Source organism: Hippopotamus amphibius, chromosome 10 (assembly GCF_030028045.1).
Source record: "Hippopotamus amphibius kiboko isolate mHipAmp2 chromosome 10, mHipAmp2.hap2, whole genome shotgun sequence".
In the NCBI taxonomy this organism is placed as follows: domain Eukaryota; kingdom Metazoa; phylum Chordata; class Mammalia; order Artiodactyla; family Hippopotamidae; genus Hippopotamus; species Hippopotamus amphibius.
In genome coordinates this window covers 48,857,711-48,880,107 of record NC_080195.1, presented here as the reverse complement: position 1 = coordinate 48,880,107, position 22,397 = coordinate 48,857,711, and the positions used below count along the sequence as shown (strand labels likewise).

The following is a 22,397-nucleotide window of genomic DNA, read 5'->3' as shown; positions in this document are numbered from 1 at the left end:
TCGGTAGTGACTTCAGTAGCCTTATAAGGGTGTGTGCAAAAAAAAAAATTTTTCACCCCCCTCTCTTCCCTTGCTCTCCCTCCCTCATTCCCCCTCCAATCTCGCCCTCTTGGCTCCCGCTGCCTCCGCGGCAGGACACAAACCATCTGGGGCTGCCGGGCCGGGCCCGCCGGGCCCGGAGGAAGGTGGGTGGGTGGTGCCACGGGGCCTGGCCGGGCAACCCCTGGGGGCCACTCACCGCAGGACGGCTCCGGCAGCGCTGCTCTGCAGCAGCAACGACACCTGGCAACTGCTCTCGCCCACCGGGTTCCTGAAGGATTCAAGGGGTCGATACAGATGAAGAGGCCCTCTGGGCCAAGGGCCTGCCCAGCTTGGGGCTGGGAGGGGGGCAGGGCAGGCAGGAACGGGGCCACGGGCGGGCTAGCTGACCCCACGGAGGACGGGACCCTGGGCTGAGCGGTGACCCTAACATGCCCACACCAGACCTAGAGTGAGCAGGGCCCGCCCCCACGTTGGTCACCCTTTATTATTCCAGCTCTTGTTTAAAAAGGGGGGAAAGAAAGAATCTTCTGCACAAAAGCGAAGGTAGGCATGCAGAAGCAGGAATGCTTTTCTGTAAGTATATTACAAAAATAATACAATCAATCAGTCACTCAACTAAGGAAGAGGGAAGACTAACACTGCTCAGGGCTGTAATGGAGTCATTTGGTCTAGACGGTGCGGCCCCCGTCAGCCTGCTCAGGGACCCCGAGTCTGACCCTGTGCTCCCCTAACACAGAGGGGGTTATGCCTTCTCCTCACAAGGTGCCCCACCTACTAGGTCCTCTTCACCTGCTCAGGAAATGAAAACACCCTTCAATCCCTACCCATCAGCTAACACCCTCCGATCAGACCTTTTCGTATTCAAAACCTAACAGGGGTCTCCCTACACGGGCGACCCTTTCTCTTCTTCCGGCGGGTGGAGAGGGCTCCGGATTCTCCAGTGCACTGTTAAAACCGTTCGTGACCCGCTGAGGCCCCTCTGCTCAGAAAAGGGGCTGCACCACGCTCCGTGCTGCGCAGGGCTCACAGCGGATCAGCCCTGCCACCCCACAAGGCTGCCATCTGCCGGCACCGCAGGGCACTGACCAGCCGAGAAGGTTCTGCGGAGACCAGGGGAAGCGGAGGGCCGGATCTGAGAGCCGAGGGCGACTCTGCCTGATGATAACCGCGTATTCTGCGGCCACCTCCAGCTTTCGTGACCCACAGCCACGATCCTTCTCGTCCTCACAACAGCCCAGTGAGGTTCAGAGCACTTTGCGCAAAGGGAAGGAAGGGAGGCCCAGGAGTTTCTGGGCTGCAGGGCTGGGCTCGAGGGGTCTCCCACTCGTTCCCTGCACTTGGCCATCTCACGTGCACTTCGGGGCCTGACACACGCCCCAGATCCTATCATAGACATGACCCATCTCACGTACTCACAGCCGCTCCGCGAGGTTGGGGTCGGCGCTGTTTCCACAGGTCAGACAAATGAGGCTCACTAAGGGTAAGTCCTTTTGCCTAAACTCACAGAGCTGGCCCGCGGGGGAAGGGGCTGGGACCTGGGTCTTCTGGAATCCAAGACCTGTAACTTTCCCATCCCGGCCTCCAGTGTTCATCAGTACAAATCTATCCCGGGGCACGTGTGTGCATGTCTGTGCGTGTATGTGTATATCGGCTGCACGCGGATGGGCTCTACCTGATGGGCACCTGTGCCTGCCGGTCCACGTTTGGGAAGCTGTGCACGTCACCCCCACACGGACAGAGAGCTGAGCATGTGTTCCCGTAGCTCTGCCGGGGCACGTGGGTATCTACCAAAGGAGGGCCAGCTCCGGGCCAGGCACTCGCAGCCCACCGTGTGGCAGACGATTCTTGAGGGTCCCTGGGGTCCCTGGTCGCCCTCAGACACTGGGACCCACTTGACAGGAGGCGAGGTTGATCTTCCGTGCTCCTTAACCTTGCTCTCCCCTGCTGGGGCTCCTCCTGCTCCCCCTCCTCAATGCTCAGGCTCTTGGGGGCGGAGGTCCAAGTTCAGGGAGCCTCACATCCGGGCAGTTTGAGGGCCCAGGGTGCGGCTTTGCTCCACAAGCAGCAGTTAGGTGCCTCCTCAGTGCCAGGCCCTGGGAAGGCTGGGAGGCCCTCAGAGCATCCTGAGAACTCAGCACAGAAGGCTAAGCGGGCTTGGGTCAACCATGGGACGTCACTCGGGGGTGAGGCCCAGACCCCTGGCACCCCACTGCTGCCAGGCTGCCGGCCAGTAGAGACGACGCTGTTCCCACGTTTCTTTCAAGCACGCGGTGCGGGGCCTGGCGATGGTGTGGAGCAGGAAGACAGGATGCCCAAGGACTGTGTTTTCCGAGGAGCCCTTTCCGACATCTCCTCAGCTGAGTTTCCTCCCGTCACAAGTAGAACACAGCCCAGACGCAAAAATCAGGAGCAGACACGGACCAGATGGCCCCGCTTTACCCCCAGCCAAGCCCCTCACAGGCTCTGAACGGTGGGGCTCCCTGACCCCTGAGTTGGAGTAAGCTCTCTCTTCCCATAGGGGAAGCAGGTAGGTGCTTCTGTTGTCTTCTGTTACCTGCCTTGAAGAAGGCAGGTGCAGGCAGCCTTCCCCAGGCCTCACCCTGAGGTACCCAGGCAGTCTGGGGGGGCAGATGGGAGAACCTGGGATACCATGGCTGCTATCCATGGCTGGTACCACTGAGTCCATCATCCTTTGGCATAGGGGTCTGTACCCCTGCAGCCACAAACCTAAATCTCTGCTAGACCTTTGAGGCAAATCATGGGTTCATTTGGGGCCTACAAAGGTCAGAGAGGCCTGTTGCCTGGAACCCACACCCCAGGTAATCTCACCAGCTGGTCAGCCTCTTGGGCCCTCTCTGGTGTCTGCACAGACTTAGTTATAAAGCCAGGCCTGAGACGGAGGCCCCACCCTCATGCCCAGCCCAGGTGCTGCCACAGAGGACGTGGCACTGTTGCCTCATAAGATGCACCTTCTACAACTAACAGAAGCCTTTGTGGTCCCTGGCTCCTAAGCCCCAAATAAGAAGCCCACTCTTTGGTTACAAAGCCTTGGACCCTGTCCCACTCTGAATCACCCACCCTTGGAATGGATTTTATATGCAAAATTAATTTAAAGAACTAATTTCCTGGCAAGTATCAATCTTTGAAATATTGTAGCTGTTATTTGGAGCTGACTTTTTGACATCTCCCCTTTCAGTTCAGGAGACAAGAGCTAGGGAAGGGAAGGGGAGGTAGAAACCAACCACCTGTACGTCCCCCCAACTTCAGCAGGGACAGAGAGCACCTGTCCCACCCCTACCCCCAGCCCGGCTCCCTCCTAGCCTCCCAGTCTCCCTCCTTGAAAGGCATTCTGTCCTGGGTCTAGGTCTGATTTCTCTCTAAGCCTGGGTCTGAAAGAAGTCACAGGGCAGTGGGGCTCCTGGCAGGTCTGGCACACACTCCCCAGGGCAACTTTCCACAGACTGGCTCCTTCTCACTGGGGACAGAGCCCAGGCCAGAGCAGCAGCCTCCCAAAGGAACGAAGAGGCTGGACTCTGGGGAGGGAAAAGAGGCAAGGGCTGCGTGTGCGGAGACTCTAGTGTGACGTCCTCGGTTTCCCAAGTTCCCAGTGCACTGACGCAAAGAGAGGAGGAGCACCTGACTAAAAGACAGAGCCGAGGGTCCCAGTCTGGGCTCTGCTACTCACCTTTGGGTGGCCGTGACCCTGAGGCCTCAGCTTCCCCCATTATTAAGCAAGGAGGCGGTGAGATAGCTTCTGAAGTCCCATTCAGCCAGGACAGTCTAAGTGTTATGACTGTCCCCAGCTGGGCCTAGACAGTCTGCCTGCCGACCTCCCGGCGCAACCCTCCACTCCGGCCTGGCAGACTTCCCACTGCCTCGCTTTGCTCTTTCCTACCCTCCTGGGCTCAGGCTCTCCAAAGAGAATTGACTCATTCGCCTCAATATCCCACACAAAGCTCATCTCTTCTAGGATGCCTAGCTTGATTACACGAGTATTGTCTCAAGCACCACCGCTTTCATACAGACAAGCTCTATTCTAACACGTCATCGGTTTCCATTATTTGAACTGGCCTAGAGGAGAAGAAGCTATCTCCTCTCTACTTGGGAGGCAGATTGGCCTTCCTGATAATAACCGGTTCAGGCACAAAGCCAAGGCCATTGGTGTGCTCTGAGCACACTGCTGGTGGTGGCAGGATGACCCATGGGCCCACGACCATCTCATCAGCTGACCACAGATGTGTTATTAGCTCAGCTGAGGTCTGCTGAGCCTTGCCCAGCTAAGTAGAATTTCCTAGCAGATTCAAAGAAATAATAAATGGCTATTTTCTCACACGTCACTAAGTATTGGGATGGTGTGTTATGCACCGAAAGCTAACGATACAAGGATAAAGCACATGCCCAGAAAGGACCCGAGTAGACGGAGCACGTGCTGGGTTTTGTCATTACTGTAGGAACAATGCTGCACCAGTATTGCAGTAGCTTTGGCGTGTCGCTGCATAGCTCAGAGCCTTGAACACGATGGGCTCCGTACAAGGAAATGACTGGTCCAGGAGAGCAAGCCCCTTGCAAAGCGGCCGGGCACCTGAGCCGCAGCCGTCCAGCCATCTTCAGGACGTGCCACAACCTGCCTGCAGAGTCAAGGTGCAGACGAGTGCTCTTCTTCAAAACTAAGAGCAGCCCTAGGGGCTGGCGTTCTGTCTCCATCAACTCAGGGCGGGCATGGAACTTCAAGTTAGAACATTTTAAAGGCAGAACAACACTTCTGGGTCACATTCACATAACGAATGGTTACCACATGCTGCCTGTGGGCAGACACTGTTCTAGGCACTGGGAACTCAGCAGTGTGCCTTCATGGAGCTGACCTTCCCGCGTTCCCTAGAAAGACCTTGAAAGGGATGCAGAAAGAACAGGGATAGATACCGTCCCTGCGGTTTTAAATGCCTACAAAACCTATGATGCTCCTTTCTCCAAGAGGTGGAACTGAATCCCCTTCCGCATGAGTATGGGTTGCACTCAGTGACTCCCCTCTCGCGAACAGAATGTGGCAGAAGTCATGGTGTATGACTTCCGGGATAGGTCACAGTGGAGCCATCGCAGGTTCCAACTAGGTCTCTCTCTTGGACCCCCAGCTCTGGGGAAGCCGGCTGCCATGTCCTGAAGACACTCAAGCAGCCCCAGGGAGAGGTCCACACGGCCAGGAGCTGAGGCCTCCTGCCAGCAGCCCTGCGAGGGAGCCACCAGAGACGCGGACCCTGCAGCCTCAGGCGAGCCTGCAGGGACAGCAGCCCCTGCTGACGGTGTCACCGAAACCTCACGTAAACCCCTGAGCCGAAACTCACCCAGCCAAGCTGCTTCACATTCCCCACCCACCCAAACTGAGACTGTCATTGCTTGTCCTCTGCAGCTGCTACGTGTGGGGGTACTTTGATATCCCGCAACAGATGACGGATACACTCCCTCCATCCTGCTGCCTTTCCAATTTCAATCCATCCTCCCTCCTTCAAATTCTTCATATACCAAACAACGGGGGAGCAAAAGCCAGGGTGTAATAAGACAGAGGGCTCTGGGGAACTGAGCTTAGAAGGGAAGGCTCTTGACGAACCTCTGCTGTATTGAAGTGGAAGAAAAGAAAGCGTATCAGCACCAGGCCTGCACTTCCTTCACCTTGAAGCTCAGCCCCGCGTGGCTCTGTGATTCATCTCGTTTCCCAGTCCCGGGCAGGGACTTTGCCGGGAGGTGGGAATGTGGGGGCTGGGGGTTAAAGGAGGTCGGCGGGACATGCAGACTCACTTGAGCAGGATCTCATACTGGCCGGCGTGCCAGGGCTGCACGTTCTTCAGCACGAGCGTGAACACGTCCTCATTCTGTAGCACCTCGAAGTGGCCGCTGTCTCTGGAGAGGGCTCTGCCGTCTCGGAGCCAGTGCACGGTGGGGAAGGGGTCCCCAGCTACGGCACAGGAGATGAGGACACTCTGGCCCAGGCAGGCTGTCACTGAGCGGGGCTTGCTGATGAACCAGGGCTGGGTGCCATCCTGAGGCTCTGAAGTCAGCAAAGGACTGAGTTAGAGAGGGAGGCCTTTCAGCAGAGAGCATCCACTCAGCTCTCCACGGCGGTGAAGGTCGGAAGACAGCATGTTACCCGGAGAACGGCTTGTCCAGAGATCACTTTTATGGAGCGTACAGGTAGAGCACAACCTTCTCATGGCAAATCTGTCTTGGTTACTTCTCAGAGGATAGTGTTAACATGAATTTGCATATCCAAAGCAAGGGGAGCCCACCCAGAGCGTACAGGGGCATGGGGACAGGTACCAATGATCTGCATGGCGTGTGTATGATTAAGGGCTGCCACTTACTTCACGTGTGCTTAACTTCTCTCTCCTCTTAAATACAGGTTCTCTAAAGGCTAGTTCCCTCATAGGCCACAACTCATCTCCAAAGTGTTACTGTACTAGCAGATTTCTCGCCCAGCACTCTGCACAGCCTGTCACCAGTACCCCAGAGAGGGCAGGGGCTTCAGAAGGCAGGGAGGGGCGGCCCACTCAGCCAGAGCCTCAGATGCAGGATGGGGAGCTGGCCGCTGGGGCTGAGAGGGGGCCAAGGGAGCACGGGGTCCGTGGTGGGAACGACGTAGGCTCGCCCGGTTTCCTGGCCTCCAAATCACCTTTGGAGAGACCAGGGCAGCACAGCCTCCCCGCCCCCACCCCCGCACTCAGCCTCACCTTGCACCGTGAGCACGGCCTGGGTGCGGACCTCCCCTGCGCTGTTCCAGGCTTCACAGGTGTAAGTGCCTGTGTCCTCCGGGAACACTTCCTGGATACAGAGGCTGTGCTGAGTGCCTCTCTGCTCAAAGTGGAAGTCCTCCGACTCCTGGATCTCATTCCCGTTGTGAAGCCAGACGACCTCGGGGGGTGGGTTCCCTGAACGGAGAGGAGGGGCGGGGCGGCCGGTCAGGGCTGTGCAGCAACCCTACTCAATACGACAAAAATTGTGTCGTTTCAGTTTTCCCATCCATCAAATACTCTAACCCCATCTGCCTCAAAGGTTTACTGGGAGGATTAAATAAATCAACACCGCTCCCTTAGCAGCCCACTAGACAAGCAGGTGAGAACAGCATCGAGCACAAAGACAGCACGCAACGCATGTTCATTATATTACTCAACAACAGATGCGGGGAAGCCAGACAGAATCCGGAAGCGAAACATATGATTTCAGAGACAAAAGAGAACACCTAGAAGAATGGCTTTTAAAATTAGAATTCAGACTGCTTGACAGTGCCGAGTGGTAGCTGCATCCGTGGCTTCCAGCTCTGTGTCCTGCCCTGCACACTTCACACGGCACCGGCATGTCCAGGCACCGCCACGGTGACGTCACAGAAGCTCCCTCATCAGCTTTCACCAAGGGAAAGCTCCATTAGCACTTCATTTTGCTACCATGTAAACGTGGTCTGAGGGTGAAGACGGGTACCAGGCTTTCCCAACCCAGCTCCCGGTGGACAGCATTTTCCGTTTTTACTAGTCTTCTTCCCCGGGGGTAGTAGCTTCTAGCGATGTGTTGAGGTATAAAACAACAGCCACCTGCGAGGATTTTCTCTGTGGTAAGAGCTGAGCCTTTACTCTCTGCTTCCAGGGGAGCAAGGCCCCAGGAACAGCTGTGTGGTGTCAGGCTATTTCAAGGACAGAGGAGACTGCCATCTGTCTCTGATGGGATAGCTAGCATGTGTCTGGAGGTCAGGTGCTGGGCACCTCTGATTTCTATCAACTCAAGGAGTGTGTGCAGGGGAGGGGACCCAGCCTTTGCCCTCAGCCTTCAGGAGCAGGGAGGTCACCCTAGGATCCCTAAAAGGGTGAGCCCTTGGGTTCTCTCCTAGCTCACCTTTATTGCTTCTGCAGCTCAGAAGGAACTGAAAAAGCAGAGAGGACCTCCGGGCCGTCCATGGGACGGATCAGGGGCCAGCACGAGCCTGTCAGTAAGTCTGTGCCAGGAGATTCCCCAGGCTTCACGTGCTGGCTTCTAGCAAGGACTGTGATATCTCCCAGTGCCCTGCTCATCCCATGCTCTTGTCATCCCGCCCCTGTTTGAGAAGGACCCCTGTTCCATCTTCTCACCTTAACATCTGAATAGAGCAACCGAGACTCTCTTCAGAGAGTTGGGGAGTTCTCACATCATCCAGTTTTGGGCTAGTGTTCACAGGCTGCCAGCTCCACTGGCCACACTATGTTTTTAATTAATCCCTCACCTCTCTCGCACGACTGTCTTCTTAGCCCAGACCACTTAACCTTGAATCCAGAAAATCCTGCCCAGAGAAGGCAGAAAAGGGGGACCAAAAGGCTCCACTTCTTCGGGTCCTCTGATGGACAGTCCCAGGCTGCCTTTCTGGTGGATCCATGATCTGAGCAGGATGTCGGGGAGCTAGCACCATGCCCATGTTCACACACACCCCGAGAAGAGAGATGCGGGGACAGACCTGACACCTGGACTGTCATGGTGACCTGGCTCCCGTCCATGACTCTGAGATCGCAGAGGCCCTGCAGGAAGAGGGGCGCGACGGGCTTGCCGGGGGCCGCGGGCAGGAGGCACTCACGCTTCTCGTCACTCTTCTTTTCTGGGTGCGAAACAGAATGTGGGGTGAACATTCACTCATTCCTCCTCAGACACAGACTAAATGGGCACTGGACACATGAATGTATTAGGGCTCAGGTTCCCATCAGAAACGGACCACTGCCTGACAAAGAGCTCGAGAGGCCCTGGAGATGCCTAGGAACAAGGCTTGGCATCTTATGAGATTTTTTTTCCCCTTCAGTTGCATTTACCCCTTTGAATAAGTGATACATTCATATAGCATAAAATTCAAAGGGTACAAAGAGTATGTGTACAGTCTCCCTTCTACCCCTGTCCTCTGGCCAAATGTCTCTCCCCAGAGGCAACCAGTTTTCAGTTTCTTGTTCATCTTGCCAGAGGTGGTCCATGTGTATAACGCACAATAGCATATAGATATACTCTTCTATTTTTCTTCTCTTAAAAAAGAAGCACACTATACACAATGATGGGTATCTTGCTTTTTCATCTAAAAAATACAGTCATCCCTTGGCATCTGCAGGGTATTGGTACCAGGAAATGCAGATGCTCAAGTCCCTTATATAAGATGGCACAGCGTTTGCATATAACCTAAAATCCTCCCATGTACTTTAAACCATCTCTAGATTACTTACAATACCGTACACAATGTAAATGCTACGTAAATATTTGCCAGTGCGGCAAATTCAGGTTTCACTTCTTGAAACTTTCTGGAATTTTTTTTTCCCTCAAATATTTTTGATATGCAGTTGGGTGAATCCACGGATGAAGAACCTGTGGATACAGAGGGCCAACTGTACATCTTGATGTTTCTCATAAAACAACTGGAGGGCTTCCTCGCTGTTTTCTATGACTGCATGATGCTCCTCTACCATCTCCTGAGATTTCAAGCATCTCAGGAAAATCAAAGACACTGCGCAACTGGAATGACTGAAATTAAAGACTGATCATCCTGAGTACCGGTGCCGGCAAGGATGCGGAGTGACTGGAACTCTCCTACACTGCCCGTGCGAGTGTAAAATAGCACAGACCCTTTTAAAGACAGTTTGGCAGTTTCTTAAAAAGTTAAACATACATTTAGCATGTGATCCATTCATCGACTCCCGGGTGTTTACACAAGCAAAAGGAAAGCACGTGTCCACACAGTCGCACCCAGGGCTTCCCTGGTGGCGCAGTGGTTAAGAATCCGCCTGCCAATGCAGGCGACACAGGTTTGATCCCTGGCCCGAGAAGATCCCACATGCCGTGGAGCAACTAAGCCTGAGTGCCGCAACTACTGAGCCCATGTGCTACAACTGCTGAAGCCCACTCACCTAGAGCACGTGCTCCACAACAAGAGAAGCCACCGCAGTGAGAAGCCCGAGCACCGCAACGAAGAGTAGCCCCACTAGCAGCAACTAGAGCAAGCCCGCGAGCGCAGCAATGAAGACCCAGCGCAGCCAATAAATAAATTTAAAAAGATAAAAATAAAAATAAAAAAGAGTGGCACACAAACATTCATAGCAACTTTATTCCTAATGGCCCCAAACTGAAAACAACCCAAATGTCCATCAAGTGAATGAATAAATTACAATATATCCATCCAATGGAATACTATTCAGCACTAATGAGAGACACTGCAACAGGCACACACCTCACAAAATTACATGGAGTGAAAGAGGCCGGGCAAAGAAAGAGTACATCATGGATGATTCCGTTCAGGTAAAATTCTAAAAAATGCAAAAGAGAGTGACAGGAAGGTTGCTCAGGGCAGGGGCTGGCACAGGGGCTGTGGGGATGGCTTGTAAAGCGGCACAAGGAAGCATGTGGGGGTGATGGACATGTTCCTTTCTTAAAATTATGGTGAAGGTGTCGCGGGTGAAGGCTGCAAGTTAAACACCATAAACATACGCCGTTTGCTGTACAGCCAAAACAGGGGGACCATCTTTCTCTGGGAGAGGGAATGAACGCACCAAAGACAAACACTAGGACAACTCTCCGGGTTCAGGGCTGGCCGACTCACCCCCACTCCATCCTCTGGGGAGATAGGTTAACAAACAGGCGTTCCATTATTCTTGGAATCCGCCCCAAGCTGGGCTGTGAGCTGCCTCACACGAGCGCGAGGGAAGCAGCAGCAGGGAGGCTGAGCTGCTGTCTGCTTCCCACGCAGGCCAGCCCCGGTGCAGGACCGGCTCCCAGCTGCCAGGGCTCCGATCGTCCCCTTCCTCCTGGAAGCCACGTGGCTTTGACCTTCAGTAAGTCTTTTTTAGCTTTTCTCTTTTTGCCTTGGGGGGAGGAGGGGAGGGGTAGGGACAAAGAAGGCTATGGTATTTCTAATTTAAACTCTAAGTTTTGGGGAAGAGGGACTGTGGTATTTTGAGTTCTTTTTAGCACAGGGCCGCACATTCCAGATCTTCTCCTGGAAGCCTGCAGCCAAGAGGATACATTTCCAGGGTGCTTCACATACCTGGGAAAGGCCTAACACCAAACCGACCACTAAATTTTTATCTGTTGTCACTGAAAACAAAATATAGCGGCGCTGCAGAGCACACCCAGCATGACCTCTGGGAATGGGGGTGGGAGAGGCTGGGAAGACTAGGGAGGCGGGAGGACCACGTCCCCCAAGGCAGGTGCCTTGTGAAGGGTGTGGAGCCGGAGTGCGAAGGGAGACAGGGCCCCTGACCAGAAAGAGGACCCTGCCCCAGCCCCTGGCATCCCTGCCTTTGACAGGGGGCAGCCAGGCAGCCTTGGCCTTGGCAGAAGGGCCCCGGAGTAGGCTCGGGGGGCCCAGTATTGGAAATGCAGAGATCTCCTTTCTCCAACTGAGCTCCAGTAGCCAGGGAAGCAGGCTGCCTCGGGAGAGTTGAGGAATTTCCTGCCTTGTACAGACTGAGAAAGCTCCAGGACAAAATGTTTTCGCCTGTCCAGAGCCCTCCCTGTTCCCACCTCTCCGCTGTCTCAGCCACAGTCCCCAGCTTCACAGAGCTCCCTGCAGATGGGCTCTTATTCCTAGATGCTGCGGGAACATTGCAAACTCCAGTTCCCTTTCCTTCAAGCCAGCGGCAGCTTCTCTCTGGCCCCCACCGCCTCTTGGGTCTTCCTACTGCCCAGTTTCCTGGCCTGGGGCTTTGGCAAAGCCAGACCACCCTACGGGTCTCGGCCAGTGGGGACTAAATGCCTATCTGTAGCTCCTTGAAAGGGTGGCCTGGGCACTGCCTCCCATGTGGCAGCTCACTGGTTCTCTGAAAGCCACTGAAATGTAGGATCTGAGGTTGGGTCTCGGTCTTGGGCAAGTCACTGCCTCTCTCTGAAGCTCAACTTCCTCCTCTGTATTTAGGGTAATAATAGTATCATCACAAGACCTGGGGGTTTGAAAGAGATAATATATGAAAATACTTGGTCTGACCATCCATCATCAGTGGTCGCAGGTGTGTGAGGCTGGCATGGGACATGACTCACACCCACCCACGTGGGCTCAAATACCTGGTGGGTTTCTCAGCAACTAAAGAGCAAACAGAGCCTGGACCCTCACCCCAGGATTACAGACTCATTTTTATGTGACCTAAGGGAAATACTGTCAGGAATACAAATGTGTTGCTTAAAAATATCATGGATATATCTAAAGGAAATCTAAAGTAACCTGAGAACACAATTTCGCTGTACGCCCTCGGAGAGCGACGAATGAGAGTGCCTGCCTTTGTGGGCTCTGCCCCAGCAGGCATTTCTTTCCAACGTCACCCATCGCTTCTGACCCTATTCTTGCCTCCCCAAGGCCCCACAGTAAGAGCGGAGAGAGGAGGGGAGTGACTGGGAGGACGTGTGCAGAAGGAACCTGTCCTCAGACCTGCCACTCAGGGCCACAGGGGATGAGAGCTACGGCGACTCGGGCCAGTGCGTGGCTGAGTCATCCCCAGCGTTCAACCTCCCCAGAGTCTTCATGGGGTAAGAAAACCAACCCCCTACAATCACACTCTGCGCTGGGATTCAGGAGCCAGCAAAGATGTCAGTTTTGGGGCAAGCAGCTTCCCTTAAGCAACCTGAGTAAAGCAGCCCTCACTTGAACCCCACTGCCTCGCTTTACTGTAGAGGCCGGGACGTGCTCAGGTGAAATGAGTTGCCCAAGGTCGCAGAGCCAGTGACAGGCAGACCTAGAGCTCACCCCAGGCCTCCTGAGCACAGGGCAAAGGTGTTCTGGAGGCTGTCTCTTCCAAGGGTGCCGGCCACCTCCAGTGATGCCCACGCTGAACTCCCCATGAGGACACATGTCCTTTGCTGGCCCCCATCCTAGACCCTTGACAAGGGAGAAAAGATAACGCAGAGCAGGGAAAGCCAGGGGCAAAGGGCACGGTGTGTATATTTCATTTAATTCCAAAGCCACACAACTTACTCTGGCTCATCTGTGGCGGGCAGACCATGTATCAGTTTATGCCCACTCTTGTGTAAACTCAGATAAAATAAGAGAGATGGAAACCGATGCTGTGAACTCACTGCTCGAGCTGCGTGACCTGAAGCAAGTTCCCCATCCTAAGCCTCAGTGTTCTCCCCTCTAAACTGATAAGGACAGCACAGGTGTCGTCAGTTACTGCCCACCACACAAAAGGAATAAGGGAGGTGCACACGTCATCGGTACAGTGCATGCTAAATGCTGCAGGGCTTTCAGACGATGTAAAGAAACAACACCCATAAAACAGCTCCAAGAATATCTGGCACATCGTAAGTACAGGAATAAACGTTTTGTGCCTTTCCTAACCTGACTGACTGTTTTTGGTTGGGCAAACTCAATCTGACAGTAACTACACTGAGAAAAGTCTCCCAAATCAGGCAGAGATCTGAAAGGTCTCAGCTTCCACTGACATAACATGATAACAATTCCTTACCAAGTTCAGCACCTCACCATTCTGAAGGATTCTAAAGGATGTCTGCAGCTCTCCGTTTACCCTCGACACCCCCTGAAGTAGGGGAGACTGTGTCCTCATTTTACAGCAGAGGGAACTGAGGCCCAGAGAAGGAAGCTGGCCTGTCCTAAGAGCTGACGTGGCCAGCGGGGGTGGGGGTGGGGGGGCGGTCCTGGTCTGGATGCTCCCCTTCCTGTCCTGAGAACAAAGGCCAGTCACCTAGATTCCCCTGGGAGCTTTCCGTCACCATGCCCGTGCCCAGAGTTGCCAGCTCGCCTAGAGATGTCTCTTCTGGGGCTGTGCCTTAGCTGTCACCTGGCATGGTCCTGGTTTAAGGCAGGGTAGGTGGGCCCGGCTCTGAGGCGAGAGGCCCCAGTGGCCATGGCACCTCAGGGAGCCTGCGCCTTCTTCATTCTGGGAAGGCAGGCACTGGCCGTGGCACACCAATAGCCAAGGAGGGGTCCTGGCACCCCATGACAGACTTGATAGCCAGCTCCCATGGGGCCAGACTAAAGAGATCCCAGGGTTTCCCCACACCTGTGCTTCCTCTGCTCTGTTGAGACCAAGCCCAGAGAGGCCCTTCTCTCTGGACTCCAGGACAGGCCGAGCCTCCTCGATTTACTGGCCTGGGACTAAAGATCTGACATGGACTTGTCTGTTGCTCTGGTACTTGGCCACCTGGCCAGTGACCCTCCGCTGACTCACTGCATCACTCTGCTGTTAATGGAGCAGCCGGGTCTTGGTGGCCCTGTTCCATTTTGGAAGAAAGGAAAAGGACCAGGCCTGTCCTCCCATGGGAAAGACAAGAACTGAGTTTAAGAATGCCTATAAGCAGTTTATTGACAAGTGAAAACGACGCCACGTAGATTAAGCTGTACCAAGACTTAGGAAAGGGAAAGAGGAGTGAGAGGAGAGGAGAGAGAGGGTGGGAGAACGAAGGGATGTGGGACAGGGACTGAGGGAAAAGGAAGGAGAGGAGGAGAGAGAGATGGGGCAGCAGGGTGCGGTGGGGAGCACTGCTTTCTGACCCTACAGACCCTCCGAATCTTCCCTCCTTGGCCATTTTTGCTGTTTTGATTCATCAAAACTGTTTTTGAAGACAGTTCCTAGTCACGAACTTAAACATAAAACTCTTGCTCTGGGGAAGCAAAAGCATCAAACAGATGACTTCCCAGGGTCCCAGAGCAGCAGAGTAGAAAGCACGTGGGCTGCGGCCGCTGGAGGCTAGAGCTGCTGCCTGTTAGCTAGCTGGGTTATCGTGGCAGCTGACTTCACCTCTCGGCATCAACTTTCTTCCTCTGTAAAGCAGAATTAATTCAAGAGTGGAAACTGGACTTGTTATGGGAATTAAATAAAACCAACCAGCTTTTCTACTGATTAGATTTTTGCCTATCAAAACAATGTTCCTCATTAAAAACGCTAGTTGATGGTGGTCTTGTTTTAACACCTACAGGACCTGCTACTAACCCAATACTAGATTTTGAAAAGCTTATTTAGAGGAAGGTACGTACCCACCCAACAGGTGCTATTTGCTACCTTTCTCATTAATTCTCATACAATAACCACTATAATCCCGCTCCTCAAACCTGGAGACACGAGCGAGGCCTTTGGCTTCTCTTGGGCTTGAAATTAAGAAGCCCCTACAGCCTCTGTGCTGGTGCTGATGCATCACAGGGTCTCGCTCTGTATTGCAAGCATTCTCCTGTTCTTCCCTGCTGAGTCCTTCCTCTCTGTGGGTCCAGCAAGAAAAACAACGCTGAACTTCTCCTTAGAACTTCTCTCCTGGACGTTTCCTCCACGTGTCAACTTTTACCAGCCCACCCGCTGCTCGCGGCAGCGCCTCATGTTTTTGGGTCTGCATTTGCGTGCACGTTGAGTAGTCTGCCTTCAAAATGGCCCTTAGCAGGCGCCCAGCTCATTCGAAACTTGTGTCAGATAAAACAAAAAAATTATGGAATGTTACCTTGAAAGTCTTTAAACGGGTGACACAAATCTGACACAGAGAAAGAATACCCTACCCTCTAAAGAGCTCCCAAAACCCGTGTACCAGCCCCTGTCCTTGTCATGGTGCAGCAAAAACAGAAGTGAGGTTTTTCCTCTCCTGATAACAAGGAAAATAAAGGGAACAGTGAACAGGCTAGAGAAGAAACATAAACTGGCCTGAAAGAGTTAATTACTCCTAGTTTTATTGTAACCGTTGCTAACCTGTAGCGTCTGTAACTAGAGTCCTCCTTCACAAAGCTAACAGTCTCTGACACTCTATGAATCACATCCTGCACCTATCACTCCCGAACTCTGCATGAACTACACCCTGCACCTGCTGTTAACACACCCTGCTCTCCTTTGTAGCAAATCACCCCTTGCAGCCTCCTGCATTTCAGAAGGCAGGTTGTGGGCGAATAACCCAGAGAGGAACTAACCCAATTACCGAGCGAGCGGCGGGACACAAATACCCAAATACCGGGCTGCCTGAGGCCAGCTGTGACTGTTTTGAAATAATGCAAGAAGAAAAATGCAAGATCTTCACTACTTTGATCCTAATCACCTACCCCAGACTGCGAGCTCCACCTGTAAGATCTCTTCTGATTCCCCAGGGAGGGGGGCACAACTGTCGAGGCGCTAGCCTACTCTTTGCCTGGCAAAGAATAAAGCTTCTCTATTTCTTTTCCTCCAAAACGCTGTCTCCGTATTTCTGTTCAGCAGCAGTGCACAGAGAGCCAAGCTTTTTGGTGTTACCAAAAACCCCAGGGCTCCCCACCTGGAGAGCGACCACCCCCTGTCACAGCTTTGACTAAGTCCTGCTGTCAGAGCCTCAGGCCCTGTCTGTCAGCATCTTCCCTGCTCTGACACCAGCATCCCTGAATCCACAGGTTGTCACCAAATAAAACTGGACGTGGAAGGCACCCTCCCCTACTTCCTAGCATCCCCTCCCCCAACACCTCTCAGGTGTGCAGGCACATGGACCTCTTGAAGATGCATAGTTAGGAGGAGGAGAAATGATTGCCTTTATCTCTGATCTACTGAAGATTCTCCTTAAGCTTTGAACCTGAGCTATTTTGCTTAGTCATAGAAATGCAAAATACTATTCCAACAGCAAATCTGATTCACTCCAAACTCTGTTATAGTATGAAAATTCAGTAAAACACCAACAAAAGGCAGTTCTGGAAGCACAATCCTCCCTTCTCCCTTTATTTGGTGCTCAAAATTCAGCAGGATCCAGGGATCATGGTCTAGCTGCCTCCTCTGCCCAGGTTCCAGGACTGCTGACTCTAGAGGGCTCGTCAAGGAGGGTGACCTTCACCTAGCTACTCCCCAACTGCAGAGCGTTTACGCCCGGTGTAAATCCCTCCTCAGGGATGCACGTGACCTCTCTTCCAACAAAAGTCTGCCTCTCAACCAAAGAAACCTACTTGGAAAGTCAGCAAAAGGTCTACTTTGGTGGGCATAAAAAGAGATCCTTCCCCGCCATAGCCTTGCTCTCTCTCTTTCGACTTTTCTTCTCCCCACTGATTCCTCCAGAACCTAAGAAGCAAACGAGAAGAAGGGGCAAGGAAAAGAATGAAAGGAAACAATGACATATGACATCCCAAAAAGGATCTTTGACCAGTAATGATAGGGCTGCCGGATGGGAAGCAGGAATCATTGCAACCACAGCCCTCTTACTGCCTTAGAAGTTATAATTAAACACTAAAAGGAAAGGTAAACCATCCAAACCAGCTGATGTTCCCTCCCGAGGCATGTCTGGAAACCATTCTCCCCACCACACTGTCAAAGCACGGATCACATCTTGCCGTTAGGAACACAAAGCTGTAATTCCGGATGGCATTCCTGGCCAAGGACTCCAGGCAAATAAATGCTAGACATGACCTGCAATGGCTGTAGAAGTAGACTGTGATGCAGCTCTAATTGTCCAATCAGTAAAATCAGGCTCTAGCTCTATGACATGGACACACACACCCACAAGTCCTTCTGTGATGAGAAGGGTCCACGTGACGCACAACACCAGTTCTGTTGTATCAACGTATGTAAAACTACAATATTGGCTATAAAATAATTTAACATTTTTGTGCTAGCTTTCATAGAATTTGGACACATATCGTAGGTGAACTAAAGTTCTTAAAAGAACAAAGAAGACAAGGTAAAACCGATGTTTATCCTTTCCCTTCAATGAGTTTCTCTTTAGTGGACATAAGTATTAAAAATGTTTTCAGTCGCTTCTGTGTGGGATCTTAAAAAATGGTACAAATGAACCTATTTACAAAACAGAGTCACAGATGTAGAAAACAAATTTATGGTTACCAAGGGGGAAAGGCAAGGGAGGGATAAATTGGGAGGTTGGAATTGACATACACACGCTTTATATATAAAATAGATAACTAATAAGGATCTACTGTACAGCACAGGGAACTCTACTAAATAGTCTATAATGACTCATATGGGAATAGAATCTAAAAAAGAGTAGATACATGTATGTGTATAGCTGATTCACTTTGCTGTACAGCAGAAACTAACACAATATTGTAAATCAACTATACAGTACTCCAAAAAAAGTAAATAAAAAAGGGTTATCTCAAAAAAATCAAAAGAAAACGTTTTCAGTGTTTTTAAACTCATAGATGGGAAGATTATACGGTGTCCCAAGCGCCCGCCAGTATCCTCCAGTGAAAGCGGTGGGAGGCTTCAGTGCTCAAGGCTGCCCCACAGAGGGCTCCTCACTAACCGGAAAACCCGCTGGGCTTCTACTGGCGCCGCCACTGCCTAGTGAGTGGCTGACTTCCCTGGTGCCTGCCGCCTTCCTTCAAGCCTCTTTACCAAAACAAAGACTCTGATAAGCATGCTTATTAAGTTTCATTTTTAATTTTAGAAATCAGGGTTTTTTTTGGTGTGTGTTTGTTTTTGAACTTACCCACATTTTCGTTCCTTCAGTGCCTTGAAGGGCCCAGCAGGCCTTCACTTAAATAAACAAACCATTAGGCTGAGACACTCCGTCTAAATGGGCACAATTAGCAGGTTAATAAATCTAGTCACTTAAGAATTTTAGCCTTGACAAAGATGCTCCAGGGAGAGATAACTTAAAATATTCTAGCCTAAGGAAGCCCCCACACCAGTGACTCAGTGCAAATACACTGAAATATTTACTCTGCTTCAGATCTTCCTGTGTTCTGCAGGAATTTAGATCAATCATTCTTTAGGCTCCATCCTGGGTCAGGAGGCTTGGTTAACTGCTGGGGGCTTTTCTCCTAGCGTGGGAGGAGGAAAGCAGGAATATTTGTTAGTGGAGCTTTTGAGAGCTAGTATGTGGGCTTGGGGAGCACTCGCATGAGCCCTGAGCCCCCAGGCAGGTGAGGAGGTGGACAGAATACCCCCTGCACCACCGCGGAGACTCATCCTTTTCCGTTTCTCTCTCATTCATTCCCTGAGTACAGGCTCACACAGCAGGCCCCCTGCTACATGCAACAATAAGACAGGGTCCCTGCCTGCAGGGAGCTTACAGTCTAGCAAGGAAGACAGGTGAACAGGCAATGAGAGTGAAAATTCACAGAATAAAATGCTTTCTCCTCCCCCGAGAGGAGAGGAGGCCTGCATGAGGTACCCCTGCCTCTCTCTCTGAACCCAGTCGCTACCACTTGGCCTCCCACTCCCTTTGTTCCAGCCTCACTGTCCCTTGATTAGGCTGACCTTGTTCCCAACGCAGGGCCTTTGCATTTGCTGTGCCGCCTGCCTGGAGCATTCTTTTTCCAATTCATGAAGTCTCTGCTCAAGTCACCTTCCCCAAGAGGTTTCCTCCAGCACCTAAGAAAGGACCCCTTCTACCCCCTCTCTATTCTCGTTTTCTTAACAGCACTTGTCAGTATTGATTAAGCCAGGTGTGGACAATCGCCCACCTCTCCATTAGTATGTCTTTTTTTTTTTTTGGCACACGGGCTTAGTTGCTCCGTGGCATGTGGGATCTTCCTGGAGCTGGGATCAAACCCGTGACCTCTGCATTGGCAGGCGGATTCTTAACCACTGCGCCACCTAGGAAGCCCCCACCTCGCCATCAGAACGTAACCGGCAGGAAGACAACCTGTCTCCTGTGCACGCAGCTTCCCGGAACGGAACAATGCCTGGCACCAAGGAGGTGCTCAGTACAGATTTGCTGAGAGGTAAGCGCAAATGATAAGGGAGGTACGGTTGGTAAGAGAACTCACCCCACAGGAAGTGACATTTGTGGGAGGGAGTTCGATTTGGGAGAGAGAGGAGAGAAGGCAGAGGAAGCTGGGAAAAGAGGCTGCAGAAATCACATCAGAGGGCTGAGCCAGCAATTTCTGCATAATTGCAAAACCTTGGCAAAAGGCTAAAGAGGGGAGAAAGAGTACCCATGTCTGGCCTTCAACAAAGTATCTGCTGAGGTCTCCTCCAGCAAACGTTGCCCGAGACCTGGCTCCTCCCTGGAAACCAGACCAGGGGACCAGCGGAGGGAGCGGCACCGCCGCATGGCGCCCTCTTGTGGCCAGAGCCCCCCCCACCGGAGCGCGGCGCTCACACTGCAGCCTTCGTGTCCGCCCTGCACCTCCCTTCTCTGACTCTGATCCTCTCTTCCCCTCCCCAAAACGAAACCGACAGGCAGACAGACAGAAAAGCCATCACCCCGTGTGGCACAGCTGACCCTCTGGTAAGACCGCTCCTTAGTCTTGCCATTTTGAAGGGAGTTCATGTGTTTAAAGGCTGGGGCTCCGTGGGCACCCCCTTCCCGAGCGTGACCCACGTTCGGAGGTCATGAGCGTGCTTGCTCACGGAACCCTCATGGAACCGGGGGTGACTGCCAGTGTCCCCGTCACACAGAAGAGGAAGGCGAGGCCCGCAGAGGAAACAGCAGTCCGGTGGCAGGGCCAGTGGCCCTGCCCTGTGTCCACCCTCCAGACGCGGCCCGGAGCCACACGGAGGGGACAGGCCAGCGTGGGCAGCTGCGGGGAGGCCGGGACCCTGGGGGCACCACTGCAGTCATCTCCCACCCCCCCAGCGGCCCCAGAAACTGCAGCCAAAGAAGCTGCCAGTAAAGTAAGAAAAACTCCAGGGCCGAGGCTGGTGCAGGACGTGGACCGGAGCCTCCCGGTGCCCTGGGCTCGGAGCCAGGGGTGTCACGGTGCCAGGCGCGGCCGGCCCCGATCCTGTGCAGACAGCTCAGCGCTGCCGGCCCGAGCTCGGCCACGTCTCGCAGCCTCCTTCACCATTTATGGTAGCTGAGCCTCTGTTCGGCCTTCACGGGCCAGGCGATCCCCACGCGGGGAGGGGCTCTCGCTCACACAGGGCTGTTCTCAGAGCAGACCCAAGCGGCTCTGGCAGAGCTCTTACCCGGGACCTCTCTGTTTCTGCTTTGAAACACGCTCGGGTGGGCAACCACCCAGGCCCCCTCCTCCCACAGACCTGGGGGCAGCAAGGACGGCTCTTCTTGCTCCGTCATCTGGGGACCCCCACCTCCAGTGGGACTGTGAGCTCAGCGGGGTCCCTAATCCAATCGAAACACAGGCAGCCCAGGACAGGCCCTGGGGCGGAAGCCAGAGAGGGAGTCCCAGACCACAGGGCCATCGCGTGGGCCTCTCGGACCTCCGAGGGGAGCCTGGGTGGGAAAGTGCGAAGGGCTGCCCTGGCCCGGATCTGTTCTCATTCCCTCTTGAGTCTCATCACCACAGTTTCCCCAGGCCCCTCAACAAGCCACGAGTGAGAGCGGTGAGAGGGGATGGAGTGTAAACCAGAATGCAGCTGACGCGCTCCCGGGGCCAGAGTCAGGCTGTGACCCAAGTGGGAGGGCCTCCTGGGCAGAAGCAGGGCCAGTTCCTGGGTGGCGAGTCCCCTCCAGACACTTCAGAGGAATCACAGAGGAATCGGAGAGGCTGGAGGGCATGTCCCCCTCCTGGGCAGAGAGCTTCCCCGGCCAGGCCACACCCAAGTCAGGGCGTCAGTGCCCTTCCTCTCTCCCTAAGGGGCGACGCTGCCCAGCTCTGGGGGGGAGGGGCAGCCCTACTCTGAGGCCAGGGGACTCACGCTCTGGAAGAGGGCAGGGGGTGAGCCGTGGCTTGGTGATCTGGGTTCAAAAGGCCAGTGTGGCTCACACACTTGGGGCGCTGAGGCAAGTGACATTGATTTCTTGAGACCTCCAGAGCCTCCCATGTGAGAGAGGAAGAACACTGCCCCCCCCCCCCCACCCCACCCCGTCCCAGGGTTGTTGAGAATCAAGAAACTACAGGTGAGGTGACAGTACCTAGGGAGGTAACCAGCACATGATTTTTCCCTCGCTCTTTTCAGTGAAACCACCTTCTGGGGCCTCCTGGGATTCTAATGCTCAGATACAGGGAGACTCTCACCGAGAGGCGGAGCCCTGGGGGCACGGAGCGGGGAGGCATGTCTCCTGCCAGGCTGCTGGCAAAGCAGGGCACGGCTCACCTGGTCCAAGCACCCAGGCCCCAGTCACCGGTGGAGCTGGGGGCCCCGGCCCGGCCAAGGGTGGGGAGTCAGGCTTACCTGAACACTCTGGGCCCAAGAAGTCCTTCCCCGGCACTGCCACCACGCCTGCCGGCCCCACAGCCCAGACAGCTCTGTCTTGAGTCTGTGGCTCTCGGCAACTCCCCAGGACTAAGCGCTTGGTGTTGATCGATGGGTAATGACCACGATAATCAGATTACTGGACCCCAGGCTGGTGAGGTATGAGAGCAAGCCTGGGGTGGTGGGGAGGAGCCAGGACGGAAGGCAAAGGGGGACGAACTGTGGCCCTCTGGAAGCCTCAATACTGGCACTTGTTAGCCGGTGTCCCCCAGTGCGTGAGGGGTCATTTGCGACAGCCTAAGTCCTACATGGACGTGTCATCTTTCAGTGTGTCCGGTTTTCTGCCTACCAGACTGGAGGCTTCTTGAGCCCAGGGAGTCTTTG

At 53.6% G+C, this 22,397-nt stretch overlaps 1 protein-coding gene across 6 annotated transcripts in view; it reads right to left on the bottom strand.

Moving 5' to 3' along the window:
• The window catches only part of MYLK (myosin light chain kinase), a 258,615-nt gene that overhangs the window by 78,662 nt on the left and 157,556 nt on the right, over positions 1 to 22,397 (bottom strand). For all 6 annotated transcript variants that reach the window (XM_057696224.1, XM_057696227.1, XM_057696226.1 and 3 more), the window contains 4 exons: positions 8,507 to 8,644; positions 6,762 to 6,959; positions 5,833 to 6,082; positions 239 to 310 (listed from right to left, as the gene is read on the bottom strand). In XM_057696224.1, the coding sequence (XP_057552207.1) occupies positions 239 to 310; positions 5,833 to 6,082; positions 6,762 to 6,959; positions 8,507 to 8,644 (658 nt within the window). The remainder of the gene's footprint in view (positions 1 to 238; positions 311 to 5,832; positions 6,083 to 6,761; positions 6,960 to 8,506; positions 8,645 to 22,397) is intronic.